Here is a 13,497-nt window from a genome sequence, read left to right on the forward strand (position 1 = left end):
ATATTCTCTATATTAGGTGAGAAGGAGTTAAAGCAGTTGTATCAGTGAGGTTTCCTTAGTTACAGGAGAAACTGACTCTGGACAATTGAAGCAAAATTCTTAGGATCAATGTCCAAATTAAGAAATTAGAAAAATCAGAGTAAAAGAGAATGGGAGAAGGGAGATCAAGATAAAGAGCAGAATCAGTGAAACTGAAAACAAAGAGTGAGTTGATAAAGCCAAAAATTCAGCCTTTGAAAACACTAATAGATATATCTCTAGTAGCACCGATTAAGGGGGAAAAAAGCCCAAATAAGCAAAATTAAGAATGAGGAGCTATAGAACCCATGGAGATTAAAGAGATAATGTAAACAACTTTATTTCAATAAATTTGAAACTTATACAACGTGGACAATCTAGAATAATTATTATGCTGATTCAGGAAGAGTAAGAAAGGCTCTAAATCTGTAATGACTAATATGGTTACCACTAGTCAAATGTGACTTTTGACACTTGAAACATGGCTAGTTCAACTGAGGGACTACATTTTAAACTTCGTTTAATTTTAACTAACTTAAATTTAAGTGTAAACACTGGAACAGTATAAAATGTTTTTCTGTTAAACCCAACTTGACTCTTGGTAGGACTATATATTTAGCTCTAAACACTGCCTCTTGTAAAATGTTGCATTGCAGTGTGTGTTGGATGCATGCATCATTTCTAGTATTGCAGATAAACATATCACTGATCTTGTTGGTATTGATGGTTTGATTCAGTTTGAATGATTTATTTCTATGTGCAGATAATATTGTAATATGTTTATTTGAATATTTTATGAAAACAAAATGAGAAGACATGATTTACCTAGTGATACCTATGTAAGTCATAATTGGTAATTAAGTTGACATGTTTATTTTTTACTTATAATGTAACTAGAATATTTTTCTAGTTAAAAAATAAGCATAGACAAAATTTTGAACCTACAATAGGGGCAAACTTTGATGCAGAATTGGGAGATGATATAGAAGCTGGTACTATGGCCAAAAGAGCAAAGAAAAAAAGAGACTGAAAGAAGGTAAAACAAATGTCATGATGAATAATAGCAACTGCGATTTGCTGCGGCAGAGGAAACTGACAAAACTGTTTTTGTTGACATGTGATGATGATGTCACTGAGCTGTGACGTATATGCTGTGCATCCTTTTGTTTTTCTTTCTTAGATTTAGTTTTTTTCTTTTGCTTTTATGCAGTGTATCCTTGCGTTTTAAATATTTCTCTGTTTTCATTTCTAATAGGTAAGTATCGGTAAATACAGCCCACAAAAAAGTACTTTGTGGTAAAGTTTAAGTGGAATGTCATTGTGGTATTGGGAACTAGCAATATTCATTAGAACATTTTTAGATGAGTGACCTTACGTGCTTTTAATTGACCTTAAGGAAACGCCCTATTTTTTCCTTTCCCTTTTTCTCCAATACCTCTCCTTCATCCAGGTCCTCACTCTGGAGCGCCTTGGCCTATTTTACCTGATCTTGAGATTAGAGGACTCTTAACATTTAGGCTCTTTCCTCCTTTATCCACATTCAGATTGACCGATCCTGCGTTCAGTTTCCCAGGGCCCCGGTGTTAGTGGAATATAAAGGTTATTAAGGTTGCTTTCCCAGGAAATAATTTGCATTTTTTAACAGATGACTTTTGAAGACACAGTCACTTCATTCAACAGTTATTATTTTGTTCAGAGGAAAGAGGAAGGTGGAGTAGGTAGAAATCCTCTTTGAGTAGTCTGAGAATTTTTACATACTGAGCCATAGACTCCACAGGGTTAATAAACGAGGCTCTTTGGAATGACAACAGCAAAAGGCAATTTCCACTGCAGCTACAGCACTCGGGGGGGGGGGCTGTCTAACCAGGTGATGCTCAGCATCCTCTTCTGGCACTGATGTGCTCAACGCGCTTACAGGAGCAATTGGTGTGGCTGGGGACTGACCTCGGTTATAGCTTTACAGCCTCTGATAGTTCCCCACAAGCCCCACTGGTAGGAAGTGGCCTTCAAAGTATGTCACATTTATATACACAAATTTTATTTCATAGGCATTACGATGGAAAAGTGCATCTTAATTCTTTTCAGTGGTTTATTTTCATTTCCACTCTTCTTTTCAAATGTAAATGGAGGTGTCCTCTTTCTTGGCCACTTTTTAAACTAGACCTTATTTTTTAGCGCAGTTTTACAGCAAAATTGAACAGAGTACAAAGAGTTCTTATATACCTTCGGTCCCAATAAACACACACAGCCTCCCCCACTATCAATATTCCTCACCACAGTGGTACATGTGTCACTACAAATTAACCTATATTGACATATTGTAATTATCTAAAGTCCATAGTTTCTATTAGAGTTCACTTTTGGCATTGTACATTTGACACGTTTCCACTTCAGTAGTGTACAGAACAGCTTCACTGTCCTAAAATGCCTCTGTTCTGTCTTTACATCTCTCCCTTTCCCTAGCCCCTGGCAATATTTTTCATTGTCTCCATAGTTTTGCCTTTTCCAGAATGTCATATAGTCAGAACCATGCAGTTTTAGAGTGGTATCCTTTTTATGATTTTTCCCCCCTGCTTTCTAGACTGTTCATATTGACCTCATTTTACCCATGCAGAAGCAGATGGTGGTTGATATATAAAGTGGAAAAAGCAAGCAACAAAGTGTAGCCTGGGGAATTCTTGCATTAGCATCACAGAGTGATAAAGCCCTGAGGAAGGGAAGAAAAGAGGTCCACTGCTGTTAGAGTACCGTGTTTAGAGGATGGCAAGAGAGCCTGGGAAAGAGAAGTAGGCCTACGGTTTGAGCAGAACTTTGCAGGTTAGAGTAAAGCATTTGATTATTTCACAGTGCAATGAGAAGCTATTGGAAGATTTGATCAGAATAATGAGATCTCATTTGCATTAAAAAAATATAATTTCAGGGAGTAGTGACAATAGGTGGATACACAGAGCAGTTCCTCCGGAACTACTACAATAGCCCAGACAAGAAATGACGGTGGTGAGAAGCACAGAGGTTAAAGACATATTATGAAGGTAGAGTAGTTGAGATTTGTTAATGGATCGAATAGAATAAATGGGAGAGAAGAAGGAGGGAGAGAGAGAGAGAACACCTAATTTGCTGGCTTCAGGAACTGGCAGATATACCGAAATAGTAAAGATTGGCATGAGGAAGGAGTGTTGTACATGTAAAAATGCCTTACATATTACATTTCCCCCATTTTATACTGAACATTTTCAAAGATCAAATTGGAAAGAATTTTACAGTGAATAGCTATATACATCTATATCTAACATCTTAGTATCCTTTTCTCCATTTACCCATGCCTCCATCCATCAGCCCATCTTGCTTTTGTAATGCATTTAAATTGCAGACATCAGTGCACTTCCTTCTGCATAACTCAGCACACGGCATTTGCTTCCAGGTTTTTTTTCCAAGTAAAATTTACATATAAGGTGAAATGCACAAATCTTAAGTGTGCATTCACTGAGTTTTGACACATGCATACATCCGTCTACATCTTAAACTTGAGATGCCTAAGGGACATCAAGGGGGCATAATCAAAAGGGTTGCTAGATGTAGGAATCTGGACCTCAGAAGAGAGGGCTCGGTTTGAAATGTAAATTTGGCCATCTTCAAAACAAAGGCCTATTTAAACTAACGGGATTGTGTGAAATCACCTAGGGATGCAGAGAGAAGAGAAATGGGCTGGCCAAGAGTCCACCGTTTAGAGGTCAGGGGTTGGACTAGCCCGAGCCAAGCTAGCCCAGCCCGGGGTCCTGAAAAGCCGCTGTGTTCAGTGCCACGGGGCGGTCCTTGGTAACCATCCCAGATGACCTGAGGTGTCACTAGGTGCAGGGGGGCGTGGAGAAGGCTCCCAGCCCGAGATGGGAAGGTCGGCCAGGGAAAAGGGGAAGAGGGGAAAGGAGACGTGGGGAGAAGGAAAGTGGGGGGTAGGAGGGCGAGGAGGATGAAGGAAAGGAGAAGCGGAGGAAAAGGAGAGGAGCAGGGGAGGGGAGACCAGGCGCGGAGAAGGGGCGGAGTCGCTGCAGCGGCCGGCCGAGGGGCGGAGGGAGGGGGGTGTGTGTGCGCGGGTCACATGGTCGCGGCTGCCCTCCCCGTCAGCCGCCCTCGCTGCCGCGGTGCGCTGGCTGCAGGAAGCCGCCGCGCCGCTGCTTTTGTTGTCAGGGACCCCGCGAGGAGCGCCGCTCGCCGGCCACCGCTGTCTCTCACTGCAGCCCGCTGTCTGGCCGCGGGTCCCGGGCGCCCCGCCCGCCTTGCCCATGAGGGGGCCCCGCGACTATCGCTGCCTCCAGCCCGGGGCGGCGCGGCGCTGAGGCGGTGGCGGCGCTGCCCGCTCTGTGGAAAGCGGACGGCCTCGGCCCCCTCCCCGAGGGCACCATGGAGGTGAATGCGGGTAAGAGCCAGACTGCGGCGGGCTGGGGACGGCGGAGGGGGCGCTCTGAGCCTCCGGGACACGACGGGGGGACGGCGGCCGGGAGTGTTCCCAGAGCCGGCGGGGTGGGTTGCTCCGCGCTTCGTGTCTGCCACGGGCTCGGTCCCCGTCGCCCCCCGGGCGGCCCCGCGGTCGCCCTCCCGGTTCCCTGCATCACCGCAGCGCGGCCCGGTGGCGCCGGCCCGGCCCCCCCCTCACATGGCCCGGCCGCGCGAGCCACGTGCGCGCTGTGTTTACGTTCGGCGGCGCGCGGGCGCGGGTTGGCTGGACCGGCGCGTGACGCGGCATTACATAATGGGCGCTGAGGCGGTGGCGGCGGGCGGGGACACGTGAGGCCGCTCGGCTCCGTGACCCACATTCCCCGGGGCCGCAGGGACACGTGGGGGCGGGTGCGCGCGCGCGCGCGCCGGCTGGGAGCGCCGCAGCCTCGGGAGGGCCCGCCTCCTTGGAACCCTCCGGGCCGTGACGTGGCCGCGATTCCCTCCTCCCCCGCGGGGTTGCACACTGCGGAGGAGGCCGCGCGTGCGCGGGCCGTGAATCCCGCGGCCCGCTGGCCCTGGGGCGCGCGCGGATGCCGCAGTGCACCGACCGAGGCCGGCGCGACCGGGATTGACCCCAATGCGCGGAGCTGGGGCCATGCGGAAGGATTGGCCGCAGATCCTGCGGATAGTGGGGAAGAATTGCGGGGCCAGGTCATGCTACGGGCCGAGGGACGTGCTGGGGGCAGGCTTGGGGCTTCCCCGACGCAAGACCCTCCAAGGACCATGAAGTGCTTAGATCCCTAGCAGGGTCAGGCAGTTAGGACTCTCGTTATGTTTCTTCACGGTTTCAAACAACAACAACAACAACAACAACAACAACAACAACAACAACAACAACAACTAAAACGGCTTCTGGGACACGACCTATCTTATCAGTCATAAGAACTGGCCGAAAGTCCCTTTGGGCTGTGAGCCTTACTGTAAACGGGTCACACCCATAGCTAATCATTCAGCTCACGTGCGGACCGGATGACTCCGGTGATCCTAAGTGACTCCGAGCCCTTATGTAATAGTGGGCATTGTTCATGTCAGTTAATTTTTTTCTTTTTGACTCCTAGAGCGCCTGGTCTTCCTAGGTGGTCTCCCATCCAAGTACTAACGAGGCCCGACCCTGCTTAGCTTCCAAGATCAGATGGGATTGGGCTTGTTCAGGGTGGCATGGCCGTAGACCAGTTAATTTTTTAAAAACCCATTTGTGGATGACCTTTCCTGGACCTGATCAACAGAATTTGGCTTTATAATTTTTTTTCCTGTTACATTTCCTGTTATGTTGCCCCAGAACAATACCTTGCTACTTTGCCCACAAACAAATGAAGCCAGCGAGGCTACAGAATAAGCTAGTTTTTATTTTTTTGTTACGTGCTGAAACTATGCCTTAATAACAAATGTGTTATGAATTTTCTATCAACAGTAAAAGTAGTCATTCTCTAACTTAATTATCTATGGGCCTCCTTGGTCTTTGAAGATATTTTTTTAAAATGGATAAGTTTATTATAGAATTCAACTTTTTACTTGATAGGATAGGGAGATTATCAGGTTTAATCTCTTCTAACTGAGCTTTTAGCATTAATAAATTTTTCCAACATTGAAACCTCAAATATGGACAGGCTCAAGTGATTAGAAAGTTTTTCTCTGGTTTGAACTTTTGTGGGGCAATATTGCTAATATTGTTCTTGACTTTGGAGCTACAAATTATAAAACTTCCTTTGGAAGACTGTTACCCCCATCCCTCCAGTTTTTCCACTTTTAGTTCTTACTCATTATTGGCGTTTGTTTGTTTGTTTGTTTGTTTGTTTTGATCATCATCCTTGTTGCCCTTGGGGCTTAGCACCCAGAAGTGAACAGGCTTCTGCGGAAATGGTTGGACAGTTACCAAATACCAAGTTTTGGATTTTGGTGCAAATGAATTCTCTGGCAGGCTCTTTGGTGGCACATTGTGTTGCTGACTCACAGTAACCTTGCAATCAATTAGGACCTTTTCATGTGAACTGTTTTGAAGCTAGGTTTCATGTTTGACCAGAAGTGTAGGAATTCGCAATTGGCTTTCTTAAAATTTTTTCTTGTTCCTTTTGGCTCCAAGTTCAAGCTGTCACAAGCTGTTAGTATATTCACAGTTTCTGCCATTTATCTGTCAGAGCTTTGATAAATATTCCCTTTAACTTTCTGCAAATTGTTGTAAATATTGAGTAGGGTGGGGCCAAATTCAGTGCCGTGTGGCACACCTCTGACCCTTAATTTTGGGTTGATATCATTGTATTAGTCAGTACACATTCAACCAGTGACCATTTCATCTAATTGCCCTATAATTCATGACATACTGTGTCTCTGCCCTCCATGACTAATTCAGATATGAAATAGAAGTGGTAGAAATTGACTCATATAATTTTATTGACTATATTATATTTTTTAAATAACTCATTGCATTAACTGTGGCTGTAACTCATTTTAAAAATTAGGAGAACATTCCCACGTAGTTCATTCATATCTTTACAAAGCTGTATTCTACTGTGTTTTTCCAAACTTGGAAAGAAAACCTCAGAAGGAGGTAAGGGTAAAGAAATCTTTGCTCTGAGAGAGAAACAGCACAATAATGGGAGGAGTTAGAAGTGAAAGTAGAAAGCTGCTGGAGTTAAGGGATTCAGACATTAGTGTGGAAGTAAGAATACAGAGAAATGACGGGGTCAATATGATACTTTCAAAATTGAAGGAAAGAAGAAATAGGGAAGGTTAGTTTTGTTTCAGCTATTTTGATTGCACTCTTCGAGTATAATGATGGTAAAATAATAGTCACCAATACCTGTAGAACATTTACTGCGTGCGAGGGCCTTTATATGTGTTGCCGCTTTGATACCTCACATTAATTTTGTGAGGGAATGTACTGTTACCACTATTTGAAGATGAGGGGCCAAGTAAATTGAAGTTAAATAACTTACGCAGGCAAGTGGTAGAGCCAGATTTTGAATCCTCAAAGTCCATTTGAGCACATGCTAACCACTGTAATAGGTTTAAGCCTGCATGGCGTTCAAAGGTGTGTGCACAACTTGGTAGTCCTGTTTTCTTGGGGGCGAAAGAGATCCTGCGTGGACCTACTACTCTGTTTGCAGTGATAAAGGGCCATAGCTGGCGGAAAAGGGCAGGTGTCAGCAGAGCCTCCCAGTTTTATCATTCTATTGTTTAAATCTTGTTGCTAGTCACTCTGTTCCTCTGCCCCGCCCCCCAGACACTAGATTACACTTGCTCCCACTCCTCAGTAATTTATGTGGAGACAAAACACTTTTCAAAAATAATACCTATTTGTTTTTTTGTCATCCTATTGTTTGTTTTCTTGAATAACCTCTTACATGGTACATCATTTAATAATTTACAATCACATTCTTCAAGACCCCACTTACTTTCACCTAGGCTGTGTTCGCCCCACTTGATCTCTGCCCTGTGTAGTGCTCTTGTGTGATCCTCGGCAGGTCACAATCATGTATGAAGGTTGCTCACATTGCACTGGAATTGATGGTTAATATAGCTGTTTCTCCAGTTGACCTATACTATAAGGCTTTTGGGGAAAGGACCATACTGTTCTTTGGAGCCCTGGCACTCAGGATGCAGTTGAAAGTTTAGTGTTTCAATTAGATCTACTTTCCCATCCTGTGAGTAGAAATTATTAATAACCTTTTAATATGAGAAAACTAAAACTTCTTGGAGGTAAAAATGTTTTGCTGTAAGTCACAAAACAAAAGGGTGAGTACAGTCATGACTTGAACTCAAGCATGCTTTCCAGTGGGAGTGGGAGGATTTTGATGATGGGTAAGCCTAGAATTGGGGTAAGAAAACCCCAATATATGCAGGGACATAAGTGCTTTTCAGTTGGGCAAAATTGGATATTGACTTCCAGCTTGTCTGAAATTGACCACTGGGTAAGCCCTAGCCTAGGAACCTGGCCCAACTCCAGAGTCCTTTTCAACTAAAAATAGAGAAGACTCTGCCTCAGCTAATTTTAGCTTGAGGCATCTGAGAAGTACATTCTGCCTGTTTCTGGAGGTGCTGGGACTTGCTGGTTCAGAGATTTTGCCTTTCTTGATTTACCATAAAAAATTATGTGTGTAAAAAGCACTTTAATAATCCCCATTTGTGAATATCATTTTGTAGAAGATGACTCAGGTTTAGAGAAATTGAAAGTGACTTGCTTGCCCAGGTTTTCTCAGTAAGAAATAATAGTCTGCCCTCTGGTGAACTGTATTACTGCCACTTAGTGAGCTGTATTACTTAACCTCTCTGAGCTCCAAGTCCCTTATCAGTAAAATGGGATACTGGAAATTAATTCACAGGGTTCTTTAATGAGGATGAGATGTGATGTGAATGTGTCATTTTATTTTTGACATTCATTAAGGACTTGGTGGCTTGTAGTTTTCACTTTTCTTTTTTCATTGGGTTGCGGAACCAGTAGATGTACTCTGTATCTTCTAGGAAATTAAAATTTAACCCATTTGGTTTGTTAGTCCCCAGGTCATTAGATTGGTGTCTGGTAGCAAGAGTAGATGTGAGACAGCTAAATCAGTATAGAAGGTCTTGCTAGGAGACCATAGCTGCTTCTAAATGGGTCATCTTTGATTCCATGGTGCCTGGCATAAATTCTTGTTGTAAACAATTGCTGAACTCCCTAAAGTAGGAATAGGGTCTTAACTGGATTGATAATAGCCCAACAATTTTTCTTAGGTTTGATTTTGGAGCCTTTGTGAAGGAAGGTGTGTTTTGGGTAATAATAATGCCTTCCATTGCCCAGTCAGTGCTTTAAACTAGTTCTTAAACCATCGAGATAGCTCTGATTTTAAAAGAGTTTTTCTAAGCTGAGGTAGTCCAAAGACTTTGTCAGCGTAAATGGCTGACTCAGATGCTGGCCCTTGGAAAGTCTGCTAGGGAAAACCATCACCATGTCATCTTTTATCCTCTTGAGATTTTAGGAAGTAAATTTACTACCTAACCTAATGTTTTGGAAAAGACAAGTACCTGTGAGACCTTCCTTTAGGAGTTTATTTAGCACTAAGGATAATATTTTTCTTGTATCCTATTCTGAGTGGAAACATGTGAAAAAAGTAGTAGATTGTTAATACCTGGAATTTCTAATGTGAACTTCAGATCTCTAAAGTTTTATTAAAACAGATGGCACCATGGTTTTACCCGGTAATATGACATTTGATGGGCTTCCAGGTTAAAATTGTTGCTTTTTGGAATCACAGAATGTTAAGGGTATTCTGGCAGTTATGTCAATGAAAACATCAACTTTTAAAACTATGGCCCAATTTTTGTTTGAATTCACCGATTGTAGCTGTTCTTAAACTTCATGGTATAACGGATCATCCTGGAAACTTGTTAAAAATCTCCATTGCCGAGGGTGCTTTCTCTCGTATGGGCAGGGCTTTAGAAACGTGTATTTTAGAAAACCACCAAGTATTTCTGATGGTACGTATTTTATGTAATCTTCATGAATGATGAGAATAAACTCAAAGTGAGGAAGCTTTTTCTCATTGTGTTTGGAGTCTTAAAAGGTTTTAGATTTTTTAAATCAGTGGTAGATGAAATTTCTATTATTGAAATTACCCTTGGCCACTTTTTCTTACATTGAGCACAGGTGAAGTAGCTGGCTTCATGGCAGTGGTTCTCAAATTTTACTGTGCATCAGAATTACCAAGAGGGTGATTAAAGTTTCTGATTCAGTAGACCTAGAGTGGGGCCTGAGAACTTGTATTTCTAACAGATTTCCAAGTGATGCTGAAGCCCCTGGTCCAGAGATTTTAAGAGTGACTGGTTTTTAGGTAAGGACCACATTGCAGGACAATATTAATCATCAAGACCTGGCATTATTCTGGGCAGGTGATAAACACATGCTAAGGGAGCATTTAGAAAATGTGTCAGACTATAGAAAGAGCAGATTCACACCTGCAAGACTAGTAATAGGCATATGTTTAATGAATGGAAAAGTGGATGGACTTGTCCACATTGTTTAAAACTCAAGTGCATGTCATTGCACTTATGCATATTAATTCTGTGTATGACGAACTCTGTTGTGTTTTCCTTGGCATAGTAGGCACCTGTTTTAACTTCTCTTCTGGATGGTAATTAAACTTCCTGAGAGTTGTGATTGTGCCTTACTTCTGAGGGGCTTCCCGGACTAGATATATGTAATTGGTACTTAAATACATATCTGGTACCTAATTTCAATGTGACAGGCTAAAAGTGACTAAAAGACTAAAATTCCTCTGTTTTTCTTTTTTTTTTCTTCTCTACATGGAAATGTCTTTCCGTTCTTGGAATTGTTTTGGCCTCAGATTTTGCTGAGTGTGTGTACATTTTAAATGACTTATGAAGTATGGCTCTTATCCAAGAAAAGATTGGGAAGGCCTTTCCCTTTAGCAGAGAAAGTTTTATTTCAGAGTGAATGCTTAAATTGCAGTTATTACTTTGAGAATGTACAAAATGCTCCACTTACTACTCAGTGTAGTCGTCCAGATTGTCGTCAGAAATGCCATTTTACTTACAGCTTCTTAGTGATGTTTTATACTGTTTGGGATCTGTCCGCGTTATTAGATACTTCTCACAAAGGATGAGAAGTAGGTCTTAAAAATATTTATGGCAGGCTTATTACCTGTAAAGCACGTATAGAGAATTAAGAGACACTTTCTGAGCACCTAGGTGCTTATGGTATGGTTGAGAAATAAGTGGCGACAGGTAAACAGTAGGTTTAAATAAGAGGTCAGGACAGTGTTGGAAGAGCGATAATTAACTTTTGATCTGATATACATCGAAAAAGACAATAAATGTTTGTTAATGATGGAGGGAAGAGAAAAAGACACCACAATAATATATTTGGCCATGCGGTTACTCTTGCAACATTTTATCTCTTTGAGGGAAGAAGTTGATAATTATACCCTAAGAATAATTTTAAATGTTTTTTCTTAACCTGGGAGGGTAACAGTCTCTAAGAGGTCAAGATCAGTTTTCAGAGAGGGGTTGTGGTTATATTGATGAGTTGTGAATAGTGTTTTGAGAGTAGCTCTGTGAAGTGGGCATTAACTTCAGCCTTAAGGTTGTTCTCAGATAGCCTGCATTCTTCCTTCCAACCTCTTTAACATGGACTGTAAATAGTGAGTCAGAAGAACAAGTAGTGAGTCTGGATTCCTTAAGAGCTGCTTAGGGATAAGCGTGTCTGTAAGTCCAGGGGCAGAAGTAGGTGGAGAGGGGAGGGTGTGGAACTGCGGTTTAGTGGGGAGTCATAGAAGTCTTCGGGGAGCGTCAAAACAGAAAGACTCTGGGAGCAACTGCTATGGAAGGTTCCCCATTTTGAATTACATAAATTACTTTCCTGGAGTTCCAAATGTTACATCTGTTCTTAATTAACCTATGTTTTAGCCAAGTGACGGGGGAGGCAGATGACGAACTCATTGTTTTTCGGATTGTGAAGGTATAATGAAGGAGGTAAAGAGAGGAGCAGAACCAGATTTCTTTGTGGCCACAACCATTTGTTTACTCTCAGGTATATAGTCACTCAGGAAGATTTTTCATTCCTTTTACAAAAGACTGGAAAATGAAAAGCTTTAGGTTTGGATCTGTATGTGCTCAGAATAACCAAGGCAGTGAGAGCCTTCTCACTTTTTAAATCAGGGCTTTGAACTTTGTGGAGGCAAGAAGAATAGTAGGAAATAAGGAAAATAAGTTGTTTTTCCTTTTGTGATAAGCAGACATTTAACCAGTAACCAGTTTCTAAAGTTAGTGACTTTACTGTTCACATTTGCAAAAATAGAAAGTGTATATTGTATCTAATTATCTGATTTTCTCCTCTCTTTTTTAGGAGGTGTGATTGCCTATATCAGTTCTTCCAGCTCAGCCTCTAGCCCTGCCTCTTGTCACAGTGAGGGTTCTGAGAACAGTTTCCAGTCCTCCTTCTCTTCTGTTCCATCTTCTCCAAACAGCTCTAATTCTGATAACAATAGTAATCCCAAAAGTGGTGATCTCGCCAATATTGAAGGCATCCTGAAGAATGATCGAATAGATTGTTCTTTGAAAACAAGCAAGTCCAGTGCACCTGGGATGACAAAGAGTCATAGTGGAGTGACAAGTAAGTTACTTTAGTTTTCTCAAGGTCGATGCCATTAATTGCAGGAGGGACTTACTTTATTAATTTTTCATTTGGGGAACCATTATATTTTTGAGTATAATTTTCACTTCTTTCTGGGTAATAAATAATTTTGTAGTTGGGTAAGAAAATTAGTGATGATTCTAAAAGTTACAGGTTTCTAGGGGCTGTCATAACTGGTCCTTGCCACAGAACAAGATATGTGGTTATGCACTGCACCTTACTATGTTTCCTCTAGGGCAGGAGTCTCCAACCCCTGGGCTGCAGACCAGTACTGGTCCATGGCCTGTCAGGAACTGAGCTGCATAGCAGGAGATGAGTGGTGGGTGGGCAAGCTAGCAAACCTTCATCTGTTTTTGTGGTTGCTCCCCAGCACTAGCATCACCCCCTTAGCTCCACCTCAGACCATCAGGTATTACAGTTTCATGGGAGCACAGGTCTCTGGTGCCAAAAAGTTTGGGGACTGCTGCTCTAGGGTACCCCCTTATGCCACATTTTCACAATTATCTTTCTTCTGGACTCCTAGTACTGAACCTGGTTTCTAGAACAGAAGGAATGGGTTTGCCTTCATGAAGTTGGAGCTAGGAACATTTGGGATTGGGATAACCAAATGAGTAGTGGAATTTGGACCCCTGAGTGAGTGTGGAGGTAAGACTGGCTGGTATAGAGGAGGATCGGGAAGGAATAGGACCTATCCGGTGCCTAAAACCTATCTGTAGGTTAATTGAACTGAGTATCTGTAGCCCGTGAAGACAGATGACTGACTTCTCTGCTTGGCTGCTGCTTATCTGAGACAATTGTTTTCTTAGTTCTGGTTGCATATCTGGTCTAAGGTAACTCTAGATTTACAAAATTTCGAGTAT

General features: G+C 42.5%; 1 protein-coding gene and 1 pseudogene across 3 annotated transcripts in view; one reads left to right on the forward strand and one right to left on the reverse strand.

Moving 5' to 3' along the window:
* The first annotated feature begins 4,128 nt into the window (after window positions 1-4,128).
* The window catches only part of NR1D2 (nuclear receptor subfamily 1 group D member 2), a 29,243-nt gene continuing 19,874 nt past the window's right edge, over window positions 4,129-13,497 (forward strand). Inside the window, exons 1-2 of one of the 3 annotated variants that reach the window (XM_016124890.2) lie at window positions 4,129-4,432; window positions 12,350-12,616. In XM_016124890.2, the coding sequence (XP_015980376.2) occupies window positions 4,417-4,432; window positions 12,350-12,616 (283 nt within the window). In that variant the 5' untranslated portion in view covers window positions 4,129-4,416. Of the gene's footprint in view, window positions 4,433-5,637; window positions 12,035-12,349; window positions 12,617-13,160; window positions 13,283-13,497 lie in introns of those variants that run through there. The other 2 variants (XM_036219016.1, XM_016124891.2) reach the window with 2 other exon arrangements.
* Window positions 5,564-5,682, reverse strand: LOC118602500 (annotated as a pseudogene).

This window comes from Rousettus aegyptiacus, unplaced genomic scaffold (genome assembly GCF_014176215.1).
Source record: "Rousettus aegyptiacus isolate mRouAeg1 unplaced genomic scaffold, mRouAeg1.p scaffold_m13_p_4, whole genome shotgun sequence".
Taxonomy (NCBI): Eukaryota; Metazoa; Chordata; class Mammalia; order Chiroptera; family Pteropodidae; genus Rousettus; species Rousettus aegyptiacus.